This window comes from Calypte anna, chromosome 1 (assembly GCF_003957555.1).
Source record: "Calypte anna isolate BGI_N300 chromosome 1, bCalAnn1_v1.p, whole genome shotgun sequence".
NCBI lineage: Eukaryota > Metazoa > Chordata > Aves > Apodiformes > Trochilidae > Calypte > Calypte anna.
In genome coordinates, this window is record NC_044244.1 from 45,035,872 (window position 1) to 45,062,957 (window position 27,086).

The window sequence follows — 27,086 nt, forward strand, 5'->3', positions numbered from 1 at the left end:
CAACCCTTCCTAGTCAACCGTTTTATAAGTAGAAAACTAAGGTGGAACATGTAATGAGACACTACCTCCACTTCCCTTTCAATATTATTTCTAGAGTGATTTCCTCTAGTGGCTTTACATCCCATGTAAGATATTAAAAAAAACTGCTCAGAACCCTGGAATGCCTGGAGCAAGGAGAAGGAAATGCACTGATCGTACTCCCATTGTTCACATATTAGTCCTACTTGCGGTGATGATTCCTCCTCCAAGCAGCCTCCCGCAATTTTAAACAACATCTGATCTGTATCGTTTACGTCTGCTTTACTCTCATCCTTGTTGACACACTAGAAATGATGCAGCGACCAAGATGATGCTGAAAAAGCTGAGGCTCTGCCAGTACATTGCATCTACATTTAATCAGTGATTTCATTCATACATACATACATACATACATGTAAGATAGGAAATGCAACAAAGACATGCAATGAGGAACCCATCAGCAGCAGACTTACTCTTCTTTAGCCACTCAATTTAAAATACTCCTAAAACCTTTAGAGAAATCTCCTTTTTGAGACAGGGAAATTCTGCCTGTTACTTAAGTCTGCCTTAGTGGGCACCTCCACATTCACAAGCACATGCTCTTGTAAAATCAGCTTTACCAACATTTTGCACTGTTCACCATGGAAATGAGAAATAATGTTCAGCTGGTTCTCACTGTAGGCACAGGAGCCCAACTACCACCGTTAAGTCACCATAAATCTCTTTATATTGGCATTACAAGGGAAGACAGTGACACAACATATTCATCAGAGCATGGTACCTGGTTAGCTGCGGGAATCGACTCCCATCTACGCTTCATCAAGAACAGAGATTTCCGGCTCATGATTTGGAAATTTGTTTTTCCAGATTTTCACAGGTTTTTCCAAAATCAAGAAAAAGGCTTCTTCAAACCACTGTCAAGAACCTTACTCCTGATCCCTGTGCTTCATTGCTGTAGACGGCAGAGCTCCCCGGTGCACCCAAGTTTTTGCAGGCTGCAAGGTTGAGATCAGTTACACCCAAGCTTCTCCCGTTTCTCAAAAGTATTCATGTCTTTATGGTGCCATGACAAAGAAAATCAGGCAAGATGGTGAAAAGCCCAGCTTTCACTGACGAACTACCTCGCAAAAGCAAGAAGTAGGTAGACAACACTAGGCACACTCAATCTGAAATAGCTGTTGCTTAGGAACTGGAGGGGTAAAATGCAGCACCTCTGATATATAATTGAGAGCTTTTATATTTAAAAAGGAGAAGAAAAAACACTGGACCTATGTGTTTCTCTCCCAATTATCATCCTTTTGTAATTCTGGAGGAATGATAGCTTGATTGCACTGATTCCTGAGGCTACGCCTACCTTTTCAGCAAGCCAAACAAGACTTGATGACAGAGCAACAAAGAACTCCCACACGTTCAAGGTCCTTAGTAAATATGTGTGCACAAACCCATATGCTAGGGGTTCCACTTGGAGTACCTTAGAAATATCAAGTATCATGTTTTAGTAGAGTAATTAAAATACAGTTTGCATTTTTTTTTTTGCGGAGGAATAATATGCCAAGAATGAATTCTGCAAGTCACATTTTCTGGTAGCACGTACTGAAAAAGTGCTGAAAAGTGGTATGAATATTTTTCACTCACGCGAGTGAGATAATATTTTACAGACTGCATTTTTATTTTTGAGAGAGTGATTTCTTTAGGTTGCTTACACATTCCTAAACATTTAGCAATTTCTTTAACTTGGCACTCAATTTTGAAGTTTTGTGCCCAAATCTTAATTGGTATTAATTTCTAAAATTAAGCATGAAACAGAATGACATTCCTTCTGCAGTTTCTGCAATATTTCAAATTTAGAGAGTAAGTTCCTTGTATGAAGCAGTTGCAGCAAGAAGTGTTATGTTCGGAGATTTAAAAAAAAAAGAAAAAAAAAAAAAAAGAAAAAAAGCAAGAAGTAGTCAGTAGCCAGAAACTCATTACTCTTTCTAAGGTAACCTCTCATTGCTCTTTTTAAGGTAACCTATAATTCACTATAATTACAATAGCCTCAATAGTATAATTATTCTAAAAGAAAAGCAATCCTACAATACACACACACATATACATATATATGTGTGTAATCTATAACAAACTGAATGTGGTGTTGACAGGGTAGTCAGGAGTAAGATATTATAAAGACTGCTTTTTACTTGTCCCATTTCCATTCTATTGAATTGCAGATGCTTATCAAGACACAGCTCCTGTAAACAGAAATTCCCATAAGCTTCAGGGTATTTCATTTGACTTCCATCACTACCTGTAATTACATCACTTTGTATTTAACTCTGACATGCAGAAATGGAAAATGTTTTCTAAGTTAATCATTGAGAAGTGTGACATGCACTGTAGTATTTTCCTCTTATGTTTCAATGCATGCCACAGAAAGCCTGTTAGCTGTTAAAAAAATTGAATTAGAGTTATGTTTAATGAGTCTTGGTATAATGACTTTATGAGTTTATAGGTGGATTTTGCTTTTATATTGCTCCAAACCAGTAGTTCCACTTCCTTGTCTCACAAGTGACATTGCTAACATTCACACAGAGGTGGCTTTCCATGATCCATCTTCCCACTTTCTTCATTTTACTCAGGTAATGAAGAGAGCATGGAAGACCAATAAATCGGCTCCAAATGTCATAATCCTAAACCCCTTCCTTTCCTCTCGCTGCCAGCCCAAGCAGCACAGGCTACTGCTGGTCAGGAGAGACCTCTCCTCCCATGCCCTGTTTCTCTGCTGAGAGAAAACCCCCCCAGACCTAAGCAAACACCACAAGCAACTCCACAGCAGATCCAACATACATTTGCCATCTTTAAACACATGATACATTAGATTTAAAGTAGAAATATTCAGATTATACATCTGAGTTTGAAAGCAAGCTCTTGCTTAACAAAGGACACACTTATTAAGGACTCGCATTGGCAACAATGCAACTGAATCACAGAAGGATAAAACAGGCTGTTTATATTACATACAAATATTGGAACCTCCTAAATTTCTCCTAGACTTTCACGGAACTAGTTAAATTAGATTTAACTCTATACCTATCAAATACAGTTTTCAGAGCCATGTAAATGGGAGGCTCTGGAGATACACTGGAATAACTGACCCTGATTTTCTTCCTCCTAACACAACTATTCTTCCTTGCTCCTGTCCCTGGGCATTAGGATACTACATAGTAATTAGAGAGCTAGGGTCGTTTTCTTTTTCTATCCAATTCAAGGTTCTTTAACATTTCTGTGGTACATATTGGTTGCTAATTTTACAAGGTTGTCAAAAACTTTTTAACAACTAGCTTTCTAAAAGCTTTGCAAAACACCTATTCACAGCACACACACACAAAAAGTGTGTTTACAAGATTAAATTCCTTAAAACCATGTCCATTTTTCTAGATTGATTTGAAAGCAAGTAGCTCACTGGTCTGTTAAGGAACTCTTACATATGCAGATATTATACTGTTTTGAAGGGGTGAAGTATTTTTGCTTAAATAAAATAAATAAATAAGTTTGTATGTTTTATTAAAAATAATATTAAAATACATTCTGCCATAGGAAAAAAATAATCAGCAAGAGTTGTTCATGAAATCTGATACAGAGCTTTCTAGATTATTGTTTTTAATAATTCAATGACATCCTTCAGGAAAGTTCAAATAAGTGGAGGCCAGGTATAAACCTTCTTAAGCAGTACACAATCAATGGTTTTAGTTGCACTCCCTATAGGTTGGACTTCGCAGCAGCTGTGTAAATGCCCATGAGTCTTCTTTCTTAAAATCAGGCCATAACATGCAATCCGTTATTGTCAGGAAGGGGTGAAAGAGAGAAACCACTATATATTCATTTCTCTGGAGCCCTCCCCTTGAGAGAAACTGTAGCTTCATGAGAGCAATAACTAAATTACTTGGCAACTATTTCAGCTTGAGTTCACTTTTACAGAAAACTTGAAAAGGATGTATTAAACAGCTGAAGTCTAATTTCCTGCAGCAAGATAGATTTTTGATAGTTAACCTGATTCATCTTAATTTTAAATTTAAAATCATGTCAAACCAGATTGGCACCACTTACCTTCCATCTATATTCCTTTCTCTAACTTTTCTTATTGGCTAGCTGTAAACTTTAAACTTTCAGACATTTCTAGCCAACAACAAGAAATCCTTTAAGCATGGAGGCACACAGCCAACAGGATGGATCAGGAATCAGGATTTACACAGGACTCAGACCTCTGTCTCTGATGCAGCACCAGCCTAGACATCATACGCACTCCAGTCAGCAGTCTCTAAATATTCTGCTGTCACAGGCAAAACATTAGGACTGTAGAGCATGATTCAGAGCATACAAAATACTACCTGTATTTTTCATATGCATACAAAAATCAGATGATTTGCAGTAATTCTAGAAAAGTTCAGGAAGTCTAAGTCACCTTAAGAGTCCTTCAAGTGACTCCTTTCCTCTGAATGGTAGTTCAGAGAAGTCCAATTGACCTTCTGCTCTTTGGACCAGAACACATGATCAACTAGGACATCAGATGAGACAGGAGAGAGTATGTACTGAACAGGGTCCATTCTTACTGGATAGGTTTCCCTGATTTCTGAAATTCCTCAGCTTCCACTGAAAACAAGCTTCCTTTCTTTTCTCTTATCTTTTTGAAATGACTCAAAAAAACCCAGACCTGCAACCCATCTTAAACTGTTTAATGAAATATTAAATTTCCAGCAAAAGTTTAAGGCAGTTTTGAAATGAGATACAAGACAGAGGCTTAGGAAACATTGGAAAAAAAAATGGAATGCTGCAATAGAGGCAAAAAAAGCAAAACTTAGTAGATGAATTTTGCATTAAAAATAGTAAATCCTGTCTCTTAAAAAAAGTAGCAGCTTTCTGATTAACATATTATATTTTCTCATTAAAAGGACAAGCACTTCAGTGATTTTTACAAGAGCTGTTATCAAGGTCAGGCTAGGAACTACTCTACTGTGATTAAGACTGCAGACACGTAGCTCCACAGCAGCAGAGGATGTTTATTATAGATGTAGACATATATGTTCATATTCATCAAAAAATCCTTTAGCTGAAGCAAAAGCAATTCCAGAAGACCAGAGCCCTAATAATGTATTAAATAATTTCAGCACTGGATGGAAAAGACTACTTTACACAAGCAGAAAAATTCACAAATATCAGTATTGGTAGCAATGTCTGCTTTGCAGCAACTTTAATTCTATAGATAATCCTAAAATGTAGCAGCATGATGCCATTAACACTATAAGCATAACTTCCCTTCAATGACACACCAAGAGCAATCCAATAGCTACACCCAGCTTTCCTGCACCTCCCCACGCAGTTCTAACACCACTAATCCCTTTAATATTGAACAAGGAGAGAGGGCCATCCAAATTTTACAAGCTTGTCAGGTTTAAAAAGAAAATACCACAAAACATACACACATTATTTGAAATTGCATTCCTCTGATATCCTGATGGAGAGAGCTAAGTAAGAGATGCTTCCTCTATACATCTTTCTGCTACTTAAAGAAACTTTCTTTTGCATGATTCAGCTCAAAAATTCTATTAATAAAAGCTGTTGTGTTTTCATGCTTTTTCCCACTGACTCAATCCTGCAAATATTAACAAAATGAACAACTTTGACAATCTCAGATGGAAAACTTGCTTGAATACCTCAAACTTACACAGAGCCAAAACCCAACACAAAATACTGAGCAACTGACCTGTGAGCCTCTGGGTCCTCTTTTGTGATCCCATTCAGAATGCCCCATGAGCTGAAAAACATAGAAAAGCACAGTTAAGTGTGAGACTGTACTCATTAGCTTTAATTGAAACATTCACACTTCCATATCAATTACACATTCTCTTTGAAAAAACAGGTTGATGTTAATGATTTATTTCACACCGTTTTTAGCTCCATAAGGAGGGTGAGAAGGCTTGGGAGTTGTTACTATAACTTTATACCTTTACATACAGTGCCAAAACACACCTAGCATCACAACAATGCTTATGCCAATAAAATTCCTGCTGTGCAGATTCAGCTTTAGGCAAATGTTTAACACTGATCTGGCAAAAGGAGAGCTGATATATCAACAAAGAGATTACCAAAACCAGGACATTAAAAAAGCAATGTATGTTTTATAGCAGGCATGAAAGCTAGTGACAGCTTTAATTCTGCCTCACCACTGGTTTCTTCTCAATGTAATAAAAAAGTAGAAGTACATCCTCTAAAGGAAAACAGGTTGGGGTCATTACATTGCAGAGGAAAGAAAAGAGAGAAATTTTAGAGATAATGTGTTCTTGTGGACATTAAGATTTGTAATGGTATGCAGCTCCTCTAGTTCAAGAGAAAGCAAGCACTAATTACAGCCAAAACTCAGCTCTCAAATCCTCTGTGCAACCTTACATGAGAGAAGTGGTCAGACACAGGATGGTACAGATAAACTTCAGAAAAAAATAATTTGTTTCCTTTTATCTATTTTCTCCTATACTTGTTAATGGTGTGCTAACACAGGCACTCTCTCTGTAAGCAGCATACAATTTGCACTCAACAGCTCTGCCCATGTGTGTTGTGGTAGAGGACAAAAAGAAAAGAGGGAATACCCAGGAGGCTTTATTATTGCTTTATAAATTCCCAGATTAAGGGCAAACATGAAATGCTGTCAGTAAGGCAAAGCTATCCTCACACCTGACTAAGATCCCCAGGAAAGCAGCAGGGAGTGCCCAGGCACAGCTCCAGTGGAGGCCAAGAAGCTGTGCAGCACCCAGGGCAGCTGCTGCTGCTAATACTGCCTCTGAGCACTTGGCTGGAGTGTGTTCCAGCCTGGGAGCTGATTTTTTTTAAGAGTTATTCAGATAACTTTTCTTGGGAATGCTTTTTCTTACTCGTATGAGCATAGTTTAACGCAAATACAAAAATATGTGAATAAGAGACAGGAGGGTTAATGTGACACATAATGACTTCGAGTCACGAACATTTTCAGGGTCTTTTCTTTCCTCAACATCCTTTCCCAAAGGAAATGCCTTCTCCCAGGTCAGAGGTAGGCAATGAGATTTATAACCTATGCTTATTGCAGGACATGCTTTCGAAACACTCATCCCAGGACAAGAGATTAAAACTACTTTGAAAAATGAGGACAACCTCATATATCTCATATGAAATCTTTACCTTCTCCATCAACTATTCCTATTTATTCTTTCATTCTCCAATGACCCCTTAATTTCTTTAAGTTATTACTTATGATTTTCTACATTCATAACTGGAGACAACCCACATATGCAGATAGTCATCAAAGATCAGAAATTTCACATTTTTCTACCTGATACAGCTTTATGACTGACCCCCTTGTTTTACTGTAATTATTTCCTTTTCCATATACTGTTGGTGGAAACACTGGCTGTGTCGGATTTCTGTTTCTCCATACTGTTATGTTTGTTCATTACTGCACTAAAAAATCTTTTCAGTTTCAAGTCCTCAGCCCATCTTTCCTAATTTACTTGGCTAAAGAAAAATTAATCTAGCATGATCTGACCACCTGTGATTCCCAGCAAGATAATGGATATCTTTACCTGCAACTTCCTACCAGTGAAATTAGCACAAAAAATATGCCTCTTATTTCCTGGTTAGGAGAAAAGGATTAATGTTACAGTCCTGGCTATGGTTACTGTGGTTCTCCAGGCTCTCTTAGACATTCGAAAGTGCATCCCACACCCTCAAAACCCAGTGTAGCGTGAGATCCCACTACCAGGTTTTTCCTGCTGCTACCTTCACTCAATATAGAAATTTGAAGGGTCAAGCTTGGAGTTATTCTTCCATTAGGGGTACACCTATCTCACAGGGATGCTTCCAGTCCAGCCAGACACAGGAAACCACACTTAGATGTGCCAGGAGTGGTTACCTGTGTTCACTATCAATCCTCAAGCCCAAATCAAGTCCTCTTAAACACTCCTTTTCATCAGGCATGGCTTGCCCCCCATGTTCCACAGTTTCTTCCTAGTTCACATTTCTACACAGGTTTTCAGCCCCTGAAGTGCTCTCCTGTTCTTCAGCTAAAGGCTATAATGACCTGCCTTTGCTCCATTTCTCAGCACCTATCAAAATCACTAACTGAAGAAAAGCCAAATTCACCAATGAAGCAATCCATCATGAACACATTGGAAACAACAGAGTGACCTCTTGCTTATTCTGGCACCATTCTATTAGCAAACTGCCAGCTCCTTATAGCAAATGACACAACCCACATTTCATTTAATTTCTCTACAAATGTGCCTTTGTGGAATCAGGTTCATTTGTATTTTTGCTGATGGATCTGTGTCCCCTAGAGTAATGGTATTTCAACATCATTATCTCTTTGTATGTCACGTGCTATGTCAGGAAACACTACTGAGTTAACCCTGTTGTTATGACCTGGTAAAATGGTAAGAAAAAGGAAGCAGAGGAAGAGTTCTAGTATGGTAAGAGACCTTTACAATTCTAGACAGTTTTGAAGCATGGTAATAAGATGCATGACCTTATGAAGCAAACGTTTTCCTCCCATTTTTATACCCTACTAAATATTACTGGGCTTTAAAATTTATTTCTTCCTCACAATCCAGAAAAAATGTTAATCTCATGCTAGAATGTTCTTGCATATCTGCAACAGTCAATAGTTAACAAAGGAGTGAAAGATGAAAAAAATGAAATAAAAACTACACCACACTTAGACAAGGTCCTTAAGATTTAAAAGAGAAGACAGAAAAAACCCCAAATAAACAGGTAGAGCAGTTGTAACAACATCTTTCCCAGGTCAGTATCCTACAGAAGGATGCGTGGCTCAGCATGACATCCTTTTGCTCAACAAGCCATGCTGTGCTAGAGTACTTTGAGTCTTGGAAAGATTTTCTCTGAATGGACAAACAGTAAATGCTGTAGTATGATATACAGAAAAGGAGGAAAGCAAGTATGCTTTACCTGTCAGGGTACTTGGAAAACAAAAATTCTACAAGCTTTATAGTAGTCAAAAGTAGTCAAAAGATGAAGGAAACAGTATGTAAAAAACCCTATAACCAAACAAAAAGACAAAAAAACAACCACTGATGCTCAGAAACATAGACAGTGCATAAATCCACCTGAGTCTGAGTCACTCTCCTGGAATCAGAAAAAAATGTCAAGTATATAATGTCTAATTGGTGCATGCATAAAAACAGAGACAGAGACACAAAATTAATTTGGAAAGAGAGGGGTTTATGTTTATCACTAACAGTAAGGTTTGTTCTTGACCTTCTGCTTCCTCTTAAAATTACTGTGAATTGGTTTGGTCCAGAGTGATGGTAAACAGGCAATTTATTTTGCCATCATCCAATTACTTTTTTTAATCATTCCTGACCAGTCTGTTGAGGCTGAGCATACCAGCAGCACAAAAGGAGACATAAAACCAAAATCAAACTCCCACATGGTTTATATGCATGCAGTCTCAGAAGGAAAGTATCTACTTTACATTTCATTTAAAACTGTCCTGGAAACACAGGTCTGACAGTTTTAACACTTAAAGATGGAGGCAGCTTTCAGTAACAGGAACAACTCTTGCGTGTTCAAGGATGCACAAAATAATGGGCTTTGCTGAAGCCAACTGGCTCGCTCTACCCTACTAGTTGAATAAAAGGTCATCAGGGAATACAGCCTCCCCAACCCCTCTGAATGGGAGGATTCTGAATGGAAGATTGGGCAGGAATGGAGAAGACCCTAATACTAACATCACAGAAAGAAAAAGACAAGTGACAGGGGCTAGCTTGCTCTGAACATGTAGAGTGGTAATCTCTGCTCTGAAACTCAGGTATTTGCTATAAACACAATGAGGACTCCAGGCCTCTAGGCCTCTGGTTTTAAAATGAAATTTTTAATGTAAACCAGTTGTTCACTAATGCAGTGTGATACCTGCAAAAGAGCAAGAAATGTTATAAGGGACTGTCTGCATTGAATATCTGAGATACCCATGCCAAAGCAGAAAAGAGACATTTAAAAATTAGCATCTTCAGCTCTCGCCTTTCTAAATGCAGTTTTTCACCTATTTGGTGATTTAATTAAAGCTTCAGCATATGATTACATAAAAATCTCAACTTTCATTAAAATTCATAAACCATAATTCTAAGCTTCCTTAGTATTACAGAACTGCAGGAAAATGCATCCCACACATACAATAAAGCACCTAAATAAATTAAAAGACAGAAAGTAAAAACTCAAAGACAGAGTGAAAATTCAGATCTTTTTAGCTGTTTGTAAGTCTTGTTTTCCCCTTAAATCATATTTTCTGGCCTAGTTTTTTGGTTTTGGCACCCCTGAACCAGCAATACTGCTAACTATACCATAGCTGAAGAAAGAAAACTAACCCAAAACCCCCTCACCAAAACAGAAAAGGCTCTTATTAAAAGAACCTCCACAGCAAGACATAAGTGGGAAAACCACCAACAATTAGAATAGAGAACCACAGAATTAGTTTTGTCAGAAAAGACCTTTAAGATCAACAAGTCTGACCTTTAACCATTAGTATGAGCAGTCCCATGAATATTCTTAGGCAGGGAAGGAAGTCCTATACAGCAGAATGCAACAGCATTTTCAAACCACAAGGGTTTTTTAATTTAAGCAAATACAGGTTCATTAGAGAGAATGGGCAATTCTTTTCATGTTAAATACTTAAGAGGACTAATGAAGCATTTATACTTAGTGTTTAGTTAAAGACTTTATATCAATTCAGAGCCTACTCTAATTCTAGTTCGATTACAGTCTACTACTGTGGAATTTTATTTAGATATATACACAAAACTTTTACAGTTATAAAAATAATTGGATAGTGATGATAAAGGCAAGCTAAATCAGCTAGTAAATAGGATTCAAACAGACTGAAGCAGGATCACACAGCCCAACTGTGTCTGTGACCTTACCCCAACTCAGTGGCTTCTTCTCTTGGAAGATTTCAGACTGTGGCAACACACCACGTCTCCCTTACAGTGAATATAAGATAGCCCTGCTTTCCTCCAGTGAATAAACAAAAGGTGAGCACAAAGCAAAGCTCAGGAATGCCAGAGGAATCATTTCTCTGGCCCATATGTGATAGGGAGCCAAACACTCAGTATCCAACATTGTTTATTGAACATGGTGATACATGAATAGGATACCCTGAGCTCCCCTAAACAGCTGAGAACCTATATTTTTTTTTCCCTTTTCATTTTTTCTTTTTCTATCTCTCAATTTTTTTTTCCAGTAGAACTAGATAGCAGCATCCAATCTGACTAACACCTGGTTTCAGCATTTGCCAAAATAGCCAAACCTGTATTTAAACATGAGGATAACATCTTCCCTCTTTGTAAGAGATTTGTTGAATGGACACGTTGAAGTGTTGAACAGTGTCTCACTGTTGAGTTGACACTGCCTCCTTACAGGTTGCACTGAATGGGGCACAGTATGATACATATTCTCTGACTGAATGGGTATGAGCTATGCTCCAGTCAGGATCATATTTCCACTGGTAAAAAGAAACTGTTTGTTACCGGCATGTAGGCATGAAATATTCTTGATAGATTTCTTTTTCAGTAACAAAAAAAGCATGAATTATTTCTTTAATTACGTATTAGACGAAACATTTATTTTTATAAATATGCAGGAGTTGGGTCATACAGAAATTAAGAGAGATTTTTTTGCACATGCTATTTTGAGTAGGATACCTCCTACTCGATAGATTGTTCCCTGCACTTTCATAGCAGCCAAGATAAACCAGGTGATTTACTGACATAGGGAGCTCAGTTTTGGTGTGGACACCATCAGCAAAAGAAGCTAAGTGGGCTGGAGCTGCTGAAGTTCAGCACTGCCAGATCCTGATAACCTAACAGGAGAGCAACAGCATGGCTATATTGACCACCTCCTCCATCAAATGGCACAGCTGCAGTTGGCCATGCAGGGCATCCAAAAGCATCAGAGATGTCTTCCTTGCTGTGTGGGGAGCGTGCAGACACAGGCACGTGCAGGCTATGACACACAGCTAGCACAGGGCTCCAGTATTTGGAAAAACAATCCCTTTTCCACAGCCACTCGCCAACTCTCAGAGTCAGCTTAAAGCACGAGATGTCAGAGCTGTGCTGTGCAGCCAGGTCTGGGAGCTGCAGGCTCGCTCCACTGTGGCCTCTGGCTGTGCAATTAGTGGGGAGGAAAATCTCCACCCAAATGCTCCCCATGCGGTGGAGCCCTGCAAATAATCAAGGTCAGCCCCCATTCTGAGACTGGTTAAAAAGCAAAACAAAACCCTACAATAACTGAATTAAGTGATTTAAACTAATAATTTAATTAAAATAATAAATTAACTAAATTAATAAATTGGGTGAGGGATGTGTAAGAACTTTTCAGCTGCTTCCTAATCAAATAAGTTGTTTCAATGGTTTGTGGGCTGCTGGACAACAGCTGGAAGCAGAGATAAGACTTTTAAACTGAAGCACAAGCAGAAATGTTTTGCAGCTTGGCACCGCTTTGAACTTGAGGCCAGGGCAGCAAGGTGGAATGAATGATGGGTCTGGGAAGGAGCTGCAGTGATTTCCTTGCAGAATGAGCCCTGTGCAGGGATGGAGTTAAGCCCTCTGAAGCTGGTACCCTGGTGAAGCTGAAAGTTCCAGAAGGAGCTGCCTCCTCAGCAGCTACAACCCTCAGGGCCTGGCTGGCAGGTCAGGTAACAAAGCACAGCATTGCCAGAGGCAACACAAAAGGGGACAAAAGTGTCTCAGCCAGGTGCTCTGCTGGGACACTGAACATGACACTGAGCCACTCACTGCAGCAGAAGGGAAGAGAGGAATAAGAGTGCACTTGGAGAGGTAAAGTTGAAGGCAGCTCCGTGGGCAGAAGCAGCACAGGAGAACCCAAAAGTCACCAGGGGTGACTGTCCCCCAGACACGGCAAAGAAACCGTCCTGAGCACTTAACCAGGGATTCAGCTCCAAAGGAATAAAAGAAATGAGATCATATCTGGCGCTGGGCGAGACGGCAAGAGAGAGACTACATTTTTGAGGACTTTTCTCATGGCAGCATATGACCTTTTAGAATATTTCCAGACAATAAACTGAATCTGACTTCTTTGGGGATCCTGGCTCCCTTTCACAGGGCAGAAGGCAGGGAGATGTATGACATGGCAAACTGGTGGTGGTGTGTTTGTGGACAACTGTCATGCCCCTTGCTTCACACCACTTCTTGAAATGAGCAGTTTTAACTTTAGATAGTGTGAAGATGTGGTGAAATAAAGAAAACAAATGTGTAGGAAAAAGAAAAGACAGGGGAATATCCACCTCCACAGCCTGTATCTGGATTTATATAAATTTTTGTCAAAACAACTTAAACAGATGACAGAAGTAAAACAAATTCTTAAGGGCTTCTATTATTTTCAGTCCTACCATTGAATTTCTCAGGTCTCTATTAATCTTTCACACATCAAACAAGATTTTTAACAGCCATTTTCAGAGGCAGAGCTGTTGTAAAAAATACAGAAAAAGGTTGAACTTTTTGTTTTACTTTTTTAATAGACACTGAAGTCCATTCTTGTGTAATTAAGTTCCTAGAAAAAGTCAGAAAGCTTATTTACTTTTTTTCCATTGGAAATCATTAAATATGCATTAAGAATCCCAGTCACATTACCAAGCCTGGCACAGGCTTGATAACCTAGCTACCACACAGTCAGTAAAGTCTGAAAGCAGGTTTAGGTATCTAAGGCCTGTTATTTCTTTTAAGGAGTCTACAGACTTCCACAAAAAAAAGCCGTGCTCCACAATGTATATACCAATACCATTCTCTCTTTAGTTTTTCTCTCACTTTCCATCATTCCAGAGGTTGTAGTTTCATATATGGGATTAGCACTTTCTGTTGTTACTCAACACAAGCCCTGAAGATGACACACACTCATCTCAGCTGCAGTGCGCAGGAGGGTCTCTGCTTCCAAAGAAATCAGTTCTTTGAAGATATATGGGGTGTTTTTGCATAGCAATTAATAACAGATTAGGAAAACTTTTAAGGCATGATTTAGTCACTCACAAGGGATTCAAGTTGAATCACTCTACAGTACTAACACAAAGCATGAAAAGTCATATGGAAGGCAATTTAGCCCTACAGGTTTAGTGAGTGAATTAATCTAGCACCTGACCACTCAGACAGTCTGCATAAAGTCTGGAATATCCTAGTTCAATCCCCAATGGGTGTCCACCTCACAAGAAAAAAAAAAAAGAAAAAAACCCCAACAAAACCAAACCAAAAAGCAAAACCTTGTCAAACTGACATCCTTACTGCCAGTCTCAGCAGAATAAAACCCTTAAGACTGAGTGAGCGTGGAAGTTCCACCAGACATTTAACCTTCAATTTAACCTTCACAAGTGGTTCCTCTGCAGAGGACTGTGCCACAGCTTCTGGGGGTAGGGACAAGCATGGCTTGCTTGTGCCCCTGTTGTATTTCCCTCATACATTTCATTGTAGCTGTTAACTCAAAACCTGTCACCAGAGCAAGAATTCACTTTAAAAGGGAAGTGGGTAGAGGGCGAGTGAACCCCCAAGCCCTAGCTGCCTGGTCAGAGATGTCAAATAAAGGTTGCTGTGCCATTATCCCCCAAAACTGGAAATTCAGTAAGCACCAGTATCAAGTAGTTTGAGCACATCAGATCTATTTTGCTACCATATGCACTTATTGAAAAGGAAAAAACAAACTTTGCTTTTTTTTAATAAGGCAACTTAATGTCCACCTGGTGTGAAACACAAAGCGCAGTGATTACAGGAATTGGCCCCTGGTGAGGGGGCTAAAATATTGTGAAGCAGAAAGCCAGAAACATAATTTCTTATGGTTTCAGCAGCTCGTTTTCCTGAAATGCATTCACTTCAATGGTAGCACACTGAGGGATGGCTGAGATTTAGTAATGAAAATTTTAAGATACATAGAATTGGGCTTCCCTCAAGCTAGCCCACAGAGCAGACTGACCCACTGTGCCTTCTCCCACTGTGAAGGCAGCACTGCATCTGCTCAGGTGAAGCCTCAGCCTCCAGGGTTGGCCTGGGAAAGAAAAGAGCATCACTCTGCCAAAGCTTGTTCCAGCCTGACACCCACACAAACAAGCTACTCCTTTCATTAACACTCTGTTTTCCTAGTGTTGAGGTTTGACAATGCAGAAGAATAGCACTGACATTTCCTCAGCTAGATCCCAGCAAGCAAATGTCCTAAAATTATACTGTAGAGCCTGGTAGCTCACTAAAAAACCTCAATGTCAAAACTCAAAGTACATTCAGTTTAAACACACCCTTGGGGGGATTTTCTACTAACTACTTTCTATTTCAGACTATTCACTTTAAGCTCGACCAGCAATGCTTCATCACTCATCCAGGAAAACTCCCCTCTCTGCCACCCAATCTCAATCAACCTGCCAAATTAATTATCACCCAGCATTTGTCTGTTGCTAAGAGGGGAGGAAAGAGCAAATAGATGAACACAGCAGTGACCCCAGCAAAAAAAGAATCCTCTGAAACAGAACTAATTAAATCAGTTCAGTGATCTTCCAGCACAACACATTTCACCCACACCTTCCCCAAGCAGCCCAGTTCCCTCATCTCCTCCAACTGTAGTCTGCAGGGCACTCACATGGGGCTCAGATGTCTATCCTGCAGCAAACTACAGATCTTTTCTACTCATCGTTGTAACCACATGTTTTAAAATAAAGAAAAAAAAAAAAAAAAAACTGTCATAGAAAACTCACCATGATAATTTCACACTGACATTTACATGCAAATTCCTGGCCACGGAATACGTGTTTCGGCCAGATAGCAGTAGGATTTGATTACCTACCTCAAATTTATGGGACCACAGGCACCAAACTTTGCTGCTTTACTGGCTCTACAAAACAAGCGGAGCTCAGAGCACTGGAAGCGTGAGGCTTCCCCTTTGGTATTGCAGTGAGGCCTTACAGCAGAGCTGGCAGGACTAACACATAGAGAAATTACAGAAATTTGGGATCTTAAATCACTGCCATGAGTCAGACACCAAACCTTGCACTAACTATATGCCCACCCTAGCAAGTACATGTGCATGCACGACTGCAGCATTGGTGACCCTGCTGACTTTAAAGGGACTACTTCAAGGAAGCAAGTGACACATGTATTTTGGGCTTCCCTGTCCCACAGTTTTAACTGACAAGTCCAGCTGAACCACATGCAAAAATACATTTGGGACATCAATTTTCCCACCACTGGAAATGGCATAATTTTCATTGCAATCCAGCTGACAATGCCTGAAATTCTGTACTAACTGGTAGTGTCATGCCCATGCAGTGAGAACCTCAAAAGCTATAGGTGTAGGACCACAACAGAAACACCTCTCTCAGTGAATTTCATCTTATATCACTTTTCTCTTTATGTAGAACACATTCAGAGCAAGAGAAGGAAAGGCAACTCAACTAGGGCAAGAAATGTGTGGTGACAGCCGCGCTTGGGGAACAAAAAGGCACCAAAGAGGAAACTCTCCTTCATAGGCAGTTCAAACAGAAGGTCAATCTCACCTGGCTTTTCTCCCTTTATGATTTTTAATACAGTCAGTGCTTCCCTAGATGGAAAGCACATCATGAATGGACATCATTATTGAAAGGTACTGAAATCTGGATGCTTGCACAGGATCCTTGTCAAGTTAAGTAAAGCTTCAGAGGCAGGAGCCCTGACAGTGCCCTCTTTGATACCAGTGCATAGGAACAGAAAAACAACAGGCAGAGGCAGGACTCTGACTAATCTCTAGGTAGGTGCCTACACAGGCAACAGTTTGTCATTCACACCCATCTGCTGCACAAAATCACACACACACACACACACACACACACACGCTGTCACGTGCTTTTCCCCATCTGGATTGCAGAGATGCTGGATATAAACAGGCAAAAGCCAGGAAGATGAATATTGGGCTTGTGCTGTATAGGGTAGAATCAGCAGACAGTTTTGTTCCCTCTAACGGGAGAATTTTCAGTGGAGATTTCTAGAAGTCAAAGTAAAACCAGATTTTTCACAATGGTTGTAGGTTTTTCCATTATTGAAATCCTGTCTTTCAAACCAGTATGACTCTTTAAAAGCTGTACTTCTGCGATATTATTTTTAAAGCAATAAAACCCCACATATTGTCATAGAGGGATATAATAAAATACATTTCCCTGCAATGCTGTCTGCCAAAATTTAATTCCATGTGGCCACCCAAGCCTTATTTCCATAGTGTCACAATACTGCTTACAGCAAAACCAGAGCCCACAAAAGGTGCAGTCTCTGGCATGGTGTAAAGGATGCACAGACTGTATGCCATGCAGGGGTGTCATGATGCAAATGGATATACAAGGTGCTGTTTTAGAGTGAGAAAGGCAGAGCAGGACAGAGAGGAGAGGAGCCTGTTCTGGAAGGGCTGACCTCAAAGAGGTAGGTTTTAGAGATGTGTGGCTGCCCTGCTCCCTGTTTTAGGACTCCATTTTTGGTTGATGCAAAAGCTGCTGAAATATTCTTTGGCAGAAGAATCTTCCATTGAAAATACATTATTTTGACTAATAGGCCTTTCAGCAACAGGCTTCAACAAAATGAAGCAGCATTTCTGTGGTTAAAAATGTTGCATGTCAAAACAGTTCATCTATTCAAAATAGAAAGTTCTGAAATTTGCTTTCTTTTATGAGCAACTATTTCCCCTTCCACCATTTTTCCCCTAGAATTCTATTCCTTGCATAATCTAACTTTGCATGTTTCTGAAACATACTTCTAAACCAAACTTGATCAAAGCAATATTTCTTCTTATGACAAGCTGTTCCCCACTCCCTCAGAAATAAGCTTTCCCTTCCATTAGTCTTATTATACTTTCAGCCCCTTCCTTTTTTGCCGAAGAAGTAATTTAAGTTCATTTTCCTGTGTCCCCAATATTTTTCTTTTATCTTCCTATGTGCAACTTGTGTAAAAATGCTATTTTGATTCAGTAGAACTGTTATTTTGGGAGACACTAGTATACATCCCTTTACACTAACCAGAAGACTCCAGATAGAAAGGTATTTTTATTTCTAGCAACCAAACAACAAAAAACGAAACAAAAAACAAAGAAGCAAACAAACAAAAAAACCCATAAAAACCCCAAAACAAAAACCAACCAACCAAACTAACTACTGCTGAGTGCCAAACAGCTTAGCTGATGTGGTCCTATTAAAATTAAAAAAAAGTTCTCCAGTTCTGCACTGATCACAGGTATGCTCCTAATCCCATAATCCTGGCAACAATTTTATCAATTCAGTGTATCCTGGATGTTCTCCTCTGTCTTCCCTCTTAACCCTGGGAACCCGGCTGACTTTCTGGGAGATGCTTAAGCACCGTTAGCCTAAACCTCTGTAAGAGGCTTTGAGTCTCTCCCTGCTATTAGGTATCTACTAGTTATCAGCTGCAAAGCAGAGAAATCTTAGTAGCAGCCACTTCTAAAGCACTTATTCCTGGACCACCATACAAACTTGTTAACTCAGATAGGACCTTTGTGAGAAAAAAATTTAATTTATCACCATTTCACAGATGGAGAACTGAGGCATTTACCCAGCACAGGACTGCAAACTAGGAATAGAAACAATATATCTTCAGTTCATGGGATCAGACCATAGGCTTCATTTTGATCAACTATTTATGTCCAAGTTCTTTTTGGGGGAGTTGAGGGCATACACCAGGGAACAGAATTATTCTCGTTTTCAGCTGCCAGGAGATCTTATCGCTCCTTCTGAAAATGAACGGTTCAGCCCTCTAAATATCAGAGGACAGGCTTCAAATGTCAACAAACTTCCTTTTAAAGAAAGCATAGCAAAGATAGCAAACCTCATATGATCAAAAATAGTAATTTTTTTTCCCCTGTTTGTGGCCAAACACCCAGACATTCTGTAATACTCTTTCCTCAATTAGAAGGACTTTAGCAAGAGAAGAAAAATTGAACAAAGTGAAAAATCAAGAGCTTTGGCTCAGATCTGACCTGAATCTTCCCCAAACTTTAAAGATATTGAGTCTGCTTCAGCCCCCTACCTGGATGCAGTGATGAAGAGCAAGAGAAAGGGATGAAGAGCTGAAATACCAGGAGAAAATAGATGCTCTCATTTATTCATCAAGACCAAGTGATTGAAGTGTACAAGGTATTTCTGACATGAAAGCATTCAGCACAAGAGCCCCAAAAATAGTAGGATTATTTTGTCTCCACCACTTTCCATTTTTCCACACTTTTTTTTTTTCATAAAGAGAAATCATACATAATGTCAGTTTACCTGGTCTATAAACAGTGTCAAGATGTATATTCCACAAATATGCCAGGAGAAAAGTGGCTGCATGTTGAACGTGGGGTGCCTGTGCCTGAAAGCCTTTAGCCCTCTCAGTGGGTCCCTTTATCAGGACAAGCCTCCTTAAGGAGGAATCAGGCCCACCGAGCAACTTTTGTTCAAGCAGAAGAGAAAAAGGCTGAGAAACAGATGCTTTATGAGCTTGAGAGGACTGCAGAAGAAAAAAGAACAAAAAAACCCAAAACCCCCCAACAACAACAACAAACCACCACAAAAAAACCCACAACTTCCCTTCTCATCCCTAAACAGAGAACATAAATAAAAACGTATATATCATAAATATTTTTCCTAACGTAATCCTTTTCTTCCCACATATCTGCTCTGCTTCCTCCAACACACATAGTGTCGTCCAGGAACCAGAGTTTTGTTTTCAGGGAGAGAGAGTTGATGTTAAAACATACATTCTGGTTAATGAGGAAAGTTCAGAAAGTTCAGAAAGAAAGTTCAAGGTAGTATGAGGCTACATGTGGCCAGTCTGATGAGGGGAAACTCAGTTTCTTACCAAGGAATCCCACAAAAACAAGTATTTGTGATGGAGAGAAAACACCTTTTGCAGTGGCAGCTGGGAGGTGTGGTGTTAAGGATGAGATGGCCACAGAGGAGAACAGGGGCTTCCAGGGCAGCACCCCACTAAAAGCTTGAAATTCCACACTTTATTGGCCCTATGACTGAAAAGTAGGTTCAGCCTCCATATGCATAATACTACCAGCACCTTCCATAATATTAAATAAATAGGATCAAGAAATAAGGGGATAGAAATACAGGTAGTGCCCATATACAGAACTATCAACAAGATGAAAACACTTGGAACCTCTTAAGAAGACAGTACTAAATGTTCTTATTGTAACTTACATAAGACACATATATTGATTTTCTTCAGTTGTGACAAAAGTGACAAAAAATCTTGCAGCATTTCAAGTTTCCTTAGAAATTTCAGTTCCTGGAATCTGAGTTGTAGGAAAAGAAAAAAAAAAAAAAAGATGAAAAGAAAAATAAATTTCCTCTAAGAGAGAAAGGGGCGTTGTAACTACCAAGACTTCAATGACAGAGAAAAATTAAACACGAGGATTAAAAACTAAGGATTTTTATGTCTAATCCATGATCTCCAGAATGCAGAGGGCTGTCCCCAAGTTGGTGGGAAATCTGATGAAGGGGAAAACTCTGCTCTGCCTGGTATCAGAAGCCAGCACAGCAAATATGGCAAAACTTAATAAACAAGCTGTATCCTTCCACTCTGTGAGAAGGATGCGCAGGACAGAACAAAATGCCAGAACTGAAGTCAGCCATTACTAAAAATAACTTTATCTCTCCTTCTTTATCTCAAGGGCCAAATTATCTCAGTTGCTACTTGAGAAGTCTAGGCAATGCCAGCATCAGAAGGGTCAGAAAGCATGTGAAAATTTACCCAGTAGCTTATACACTACGTAAATGTCTGCTATTGAAACGGTACAGATTAAAATTAAAATTCCTACTGTCTTGCTTTACAAATATATGCTAAGTCTTTATTTGAAAAGCATGAGAGTTGAAATGCACTAGCTAGATACCATAGCACTAATGTTTTCACACACTACTTCACGGGGTTTTTGGTTTACTTGTTTATTTATTTTATTCAATGAAACGGACTTCAGGGTATTTATAAAAATGCTTTGAGACAGATATGAAGCCTTTTGTAGAGGTGTGGACTAATTCCTCATCCCCAAAATGCAAAAAACACCTGCATGTAAGTGAAGTACACAACCAGTTAACCTGGCTGCAAGGATTAAACCCAGTTTTTTTCAAAACTGAAATGGTTCCCAAAACAAATTCACTAAAGATTAGTGATTAGATGCATTTGGAAGTCTTAAATGCCTCCACAGTCCTCCTGGCAAATTTGGTCATTGCATGGCTCTTGACTTAAAAAGAGTGGTCAAATATTCTGAGCTTAAAGGCCAGTGAATCTTTCTCAGGTTCAGAGGCACAAGACACATGGATGGGAGAAGGTAGGGAAGAAAGAGCCAGGAGAGGTTCACAGGCAGGAGCTGCCAGCAGCTCCCCAGACAACCTGAAGCCCTGCTGTAAGATGCACAAGGCTGTGAATACTCAGGCCCTAGGAAAACTCACAATACTGAAGCCTGGTTTCCCTCCTGGATCACTCCAGAGTGGCCCAGACATTCCAGGGACCTGGTAAATAGGAGCAAGTCAAACTCCTTGCAAGCCCCTTGAGAACGGTGCTTATTCCACTCCTAGTGCCCAGAATAAAGGCTCCCTGGGTGTAGAATGGTAAAGAACCACAAATATCAAAGCTCGAAGGATGGTGGACCCAGTAGATTTCACAGAATGTAGATGTCAGGAGAGCAAAGACAGAATGAGGTCAGAGTCTCACCTACAAACTGGGGAGCACAGCAAGCTATAATCAGGCCAACAATTTGCTGTCATCTTGCTACTCAATGGGAGGCAGAGGGAAAAGAGGGAATATCCTCAAAGCTCCTATAGCCAAAAGGTAATGTGTACCAGACCAGGGGTACAAACTCTGAAACCTCAGCACAAGCACTTCAGCTTGCTAGCTGGCACTGCCTGTCACACAGCAGGGACGTGGTGCAAAAATGGCTTTGGAATTATGGCTGTGTGTTTCCCTATTTGCAATCCCCACTTTGCCAGCCATGCTCTGCCAGAATGGGTGCAGACTCACCTCTGCTTGGGGACCCAGGGCTAAAACACATTCTGCCCCTTTTGTCTTCACAGCTGGTATGCAGCAGAGAGATAGCTTCGATTATATCGGAAGAAGACTTGAATTTTCATTACTAAGTTGATTTCCTAGTAGGAGGAGGTTAGAAGCAGGATGTGAACTATCTTGGAATAAAAAAAAGGAAAAAATCCCAAACAAACAACAAACCCAAACCAGAAATGTGCTAAGAACATGTCAGGCAGATGGCTGTTTTTGTTTTGCTGCATGTGGGGGAGTCATGGGTCCAGGATTTCATACCAGTGAAGAATTTCACTTTTACAGATATAAGCAGAAAGCTTTACTAATGCTGTTACGCATGGACTTTGAGCCAAACACATCCCTGGTACCTCCCATGTTCCTGCTGCCCTGGCTACTCTGCTCAGTGTCAGCCCACCCCATGCAGCAGGGATGTGCCATGCCAGGCTGGACAGAACAGCAGACAGGCAAGTGCCACATTTTAAAGACTTGTCCAAGATAAAAGCACAGACTCCCTCTCTGAAGTTGACTCACCAGTGAGGAAACATTTCCTCTCCAACTCTTAATTAGAGTGTGGACAGTCTTCTGACTCTCAAACTAACAGCTAATACATATGTTACAGATACCAATCTGCATTTAATCACAATGGAGGATGCAACTATACAGAAAAAAAAAATAATATTACTAAATAAGACATACGGGAAAACTCAGGCTCAGCCAAATCTCCATGATCCAAGAGGGATAATACTGGGCATGATAGGCCACAGTGAGCCTTTTGCTTTTGTTCCAAAGAGGTCAAGAAATATGACAAGGGACAGCTCATCCTCTTATCTAGTCCATACACCTAACTGCTCAGTGAACAGGAAAGTGTTCCTTGGGGGTTTTTTTGTTTATTTTTTAAAAGTCACACTGTTACCAAGGGATGCAAAATCCATCCCTAAACTAAGCAAGCAAGCGACTGATTAATTTGCCAGTTTAGTTCCTCCAGTCTTCACCAATCTCCTCTAATAGTCTCCAAGTCCCTGTGGAATTAACAGTAAGCAGTAACTTCATTTTGGTGGAGAACAGACTCAAGGAAATACCTGTACCAGGGTTCAGTTAATTCATGATTTTTGCCAGTTTTTGGCAGAGACCAGAAGAAAAAGGCTGTCCCACTGGCAGGGCAGAAACCAGCTTGAAGACTCCAATGGCTCCTTAACTCAAGGAGATAAAAATGACTCTGTTAAGAAAAATTCCAGGACACAATTGCAGTGACTCAGCAGTACAAAGTTACCTGCTTGGTTCACAGGGTCTGTGAGGCAGCACCCATGCCCTGCACACACAGATGGTCTGCCTTTTGCAGTGGGTGCCCCATTGCTTGTGTGGAGTATCCCACCCACTTCAAGAGAACAAAGATAAAAAGCACCCTGCGTGTCACTTGTGATGCAGCAGGATTTGAAACACTATTCACAATAATTCAGCAATTTAATCAACAAGAAGAGAGGAACAGAGCAGTTTTAATGTAACTTGAAAGCTATGAAGTCCTTTATGTCTATACAGACTGTTTCTACCACAGGGCTGATAAGGCTGAGGAAACTAAAATAAGATAATAATGAAGAAATTATTTTACTGCCAAAGATTTTTCTGAACACAGATATATTGTGTGTATTTCAGACAGCTGTAGATTTAACTACAAGACATTTGGATGAGGTATGAGACAAGAGGTTAAGTTATATCTTGAAGAGTCAGGAAAAAAAAGTTTTTAATTTTTTTTAGCATCTCTCTAGCTATAACTTATTTATTTTCAGGTTTTACCTCACTGCATTGCCCAACAAACTCCTGACTGCTAAAAAGTTGCACCAAGGTGACTATGTACTGGCTGAAGAATGTTTATAGCCCTAAGAGGACACAGTCAATAAAGCAACAACAGCTCAGCCTTCAGCAGCCAGTCACTTGGTCACCACATGCAGCTGCAAAAAGCCAGAAAAACCAGGCACTGCATTTTAGAATATGAACTTCCCAATGTGAGGGTTATGCTCTTATACTCTGCATATCATACAGGGGCCAAATGGTATTGAAACATTTGAAGGCAAAATGTTTCTCAAGCCAAAACTCAGTTTGAATACAAGTTCTCTGGGGCAGAAGAAAGCATCTTTCTATCCTGGTTTTATGCAGCTTCTCAAACAACAGAGACAACTGGAAATGCTAAGGTAAACTGTCCTACAAATAAAAAAAACCCAAACCACCATATATACTCAATCACAAATCTCTGTGTATACCTCTGACTAATCAATCAACCTGAAAGATTAATAAAGGTAAAGAATGATCATTTAAAGTACCAGTTAACAGAGTAACTGGTAGAGGAACAGCGTGATTGCACAGCTCTTAAACCAGACACTAGATGCCTCCATCTAGGAAAAGTTTGTTATTGAGCCAGTTAGGCTGCAAGGAAAAGAGATTTTAAAAACACACTCAAATAGCAGCCCTCCTTGAAAACAACCATGCTTATTCTATCCTGTAATAATAAACTAACACAGGGAAAAGCAAGCAAGCAAGCAAACAAGCTTGAATATCTACATGAGAAAAAAAAACTCAACCCAAACAACCAGGCAATACTGAATCTATTCTGAGAACCTTCTCAAAAATAAAACTTTCTTCTCATAATAGACATAATTGATCTTGACAAACTTATTTCACTTTGTATTTAAAACAGATTTGAGCCTAGGCAGTTAGAACTGCATTACTGCAGTTGGAGAAATCTAAGGAAAAAATAATGCCAGTACAAAGTTTCTGCTTCTCAGCCTCCTCAACTAAGGGCTGATTAAGTTTAAAACGAAATTAAACAACAATATGATGAAAAAAGAGGCCATGCCCCTGGCATATGGTATTATAAACACAGGGAAGTGCCAGTATAAACCTTTATCGGGAGACTGGGTTCTTTGTCAAGCCGTGCCTTTCTTCCAAAACATCCTTGCTGCCATATGTCTGCATCTCGCCAGCTGCAGACCTAATAAGAGACTTCTTATTCGTGCCGTATAATGTTTTACAGGTTTGCCACGGGGGTCACTCGCTGTGAGTCATTGACGTCACAACCCCAACAGCCTGGGAGCTGACGGGAGCCAAGAAATGTAGGTTGGCAGAGGGGAGAGGAGGGGGGGGAGAGGAAGCGGCGCATCACGCTCCGAGCTCTCTGATTCCATCTCCTTGCTGGCGTGCTGAAAGCCAGGCTTTCTAACTTGCTCTCCTGCTCCAAGGGGCTCTGGGGCCTTCCTGCTGTTTTTAAGGCTTAGGAGAAGACGGGAAATTAAATACATGTATTTAGATGAAGGCTGCTGAAAGATTTTATCCCCCCCCCTACTCTTGTTCAGCACCTCGTTATTTGCAATAACTCTACAGTTCTCACGGGACGACAATCAGTTCTTGCAACCTATTTTGAATTATTTTGTGCATTTATAAGATGCAAACAAAAGACAGGCCATGCATGAGATGCAGCGGGTGTAGGCATTTAGAAATGGAGTAAGTGAGCTGCCTGATGAAGTCAGTTTTTTTGAACGAAAAACTGCTACCCCACCCTCACAATTTATCACCCCAATCTGGCTGTCTGCGGTGCTTTTGTTTTGATTTTGAATCAGTATCTACTAATTGCAGGAAAAATGGCTTTTCAAAGCTATGTATTTTCATGGTGCTGGAACCACCAAGAAGAGAGAAACACTCACTACAGTGAAATCTAAAAGGGCAAAAAGACCAAATCCAGAACTGCAACTGGAGTGACCAGTGTATCTCTTCCATCTGTCTGCAATCCTCAAGGCAGGGAAATGTTTATCTTTCCTCCTTTCCTCCCTTTCCCATAAACAAAGAATGACAGAAATGGGTGGGAAAATGAGGGGAAAGTAGAAATTTGCCTCTTTTGTTGTTGGAATAATTTGCTCACTTAACAGCCAATGAACTGAACCTTGAACAATCCAGTCCTGCACGCTCAGTTCAGAGCCATGCCACAAATTAATGCACTGTAGGCAGTAAAGCTGCCATGTAATCGCCCAGTAAGTGATGAACAACAAAGGCTGGATCTTTTAATTGTCTGTTTCCAGTTGAGTCAACATTTCAAGGATTTGTATTTTTAGATGCAGGTATTTTCTAGGTGTAAAACAAAGGGAAGAGGGAACTATTGAAACATTTTCAATTCTCACTTCATTAAGTCATAATCTTACATTCCTTTATCTCTGACTCGGGATAGGAAGCTTTTACTTCTGTGTTTCCCCATCCTTTTGAAGTTTTCAAACTGTACAAATGTAAAGTCCACAGGAAGACAAGCCTTCTTCAGATGTTTTTTTTTTTTTTTTTTTTTAATCCTAACAAGTCACTAACAAGGCAGGACATTTTATTTAGTAAGGAAGCAGCTGCAATGGAAAGTGACTTGGAAAATATAAGGTAGGTATTTCCATGGAACGTTTCACAGCTGCAAGAGTTAGTTTGCTAAATTTTTCAACATTTAAATGTTTTTGTTTGTTGTTATTTTTCAGATGGAAGGCAGCACCTTCATGTGTATCTGTCTCTTTCCTGTTGTTTCCTATACAGCCATGATTTGAAAACGCACATCAGAATGCAGTGCTTTGAGAACTCTGAGTACTGGAGTCACAAAGCCATTTAAGAACTGCATTTTACGCTTCTGAAGTACGAACTTCGCACTCTGAGCCCATCATACAACAACTAAACTTAGAAAATCAGCAAGATCAGCATAAAGTTAAAGGCTCTTAAATAATTTTCTTTGTTCGAAATTACATATGACCAAAAGATGCAGCACAAGTACTTGCAGCCTATAAATGTATTACTTGCAGAAAAACGTTGTGCATCCCCCCATCCACAGCTTCTGTAGGAGGAAGAGAGGCGGAGGAGCGAAGCACTCTGGCCAAATCCAAAAAGACATTTATGAATTCAAGAAAGCTTCTCAGAAGAGAAAAACAGATCTTTCAGGTCAGTAATCCCTAATCAAGGCTGAAAATAGAACTTCAGGGCTATGACGCACTTTGTAATGGCACATTAAAA

At 39.9% G+C, this 27,086-nt stretch overlaps 1 protein-coding gene across 2 annotated transcripts in view; it reads right to left on the reverse strand.

The window, feature by feature from the left end:
- The window catches only part of PDE3A (phosphodiesterase 3A), a 244,362-nt gene that overhangs the window by 88,102 nt on the left and 129,174 nt on the right, over positions 1-27,086 (reverse strand). For both annotated transcript variants that reach the window (XM_030446873.1, XM_030446866.1), the window contains exon 2: positions 5,759-5,809. In XM_030446873.1, coding sequence (XP_030302733.1) covers positions 5,759-5,809 — 51 coding nt within the window. The remainder of the gene's footprint in view (positions 1-5,758; positions 5,810-27,086) is intronic.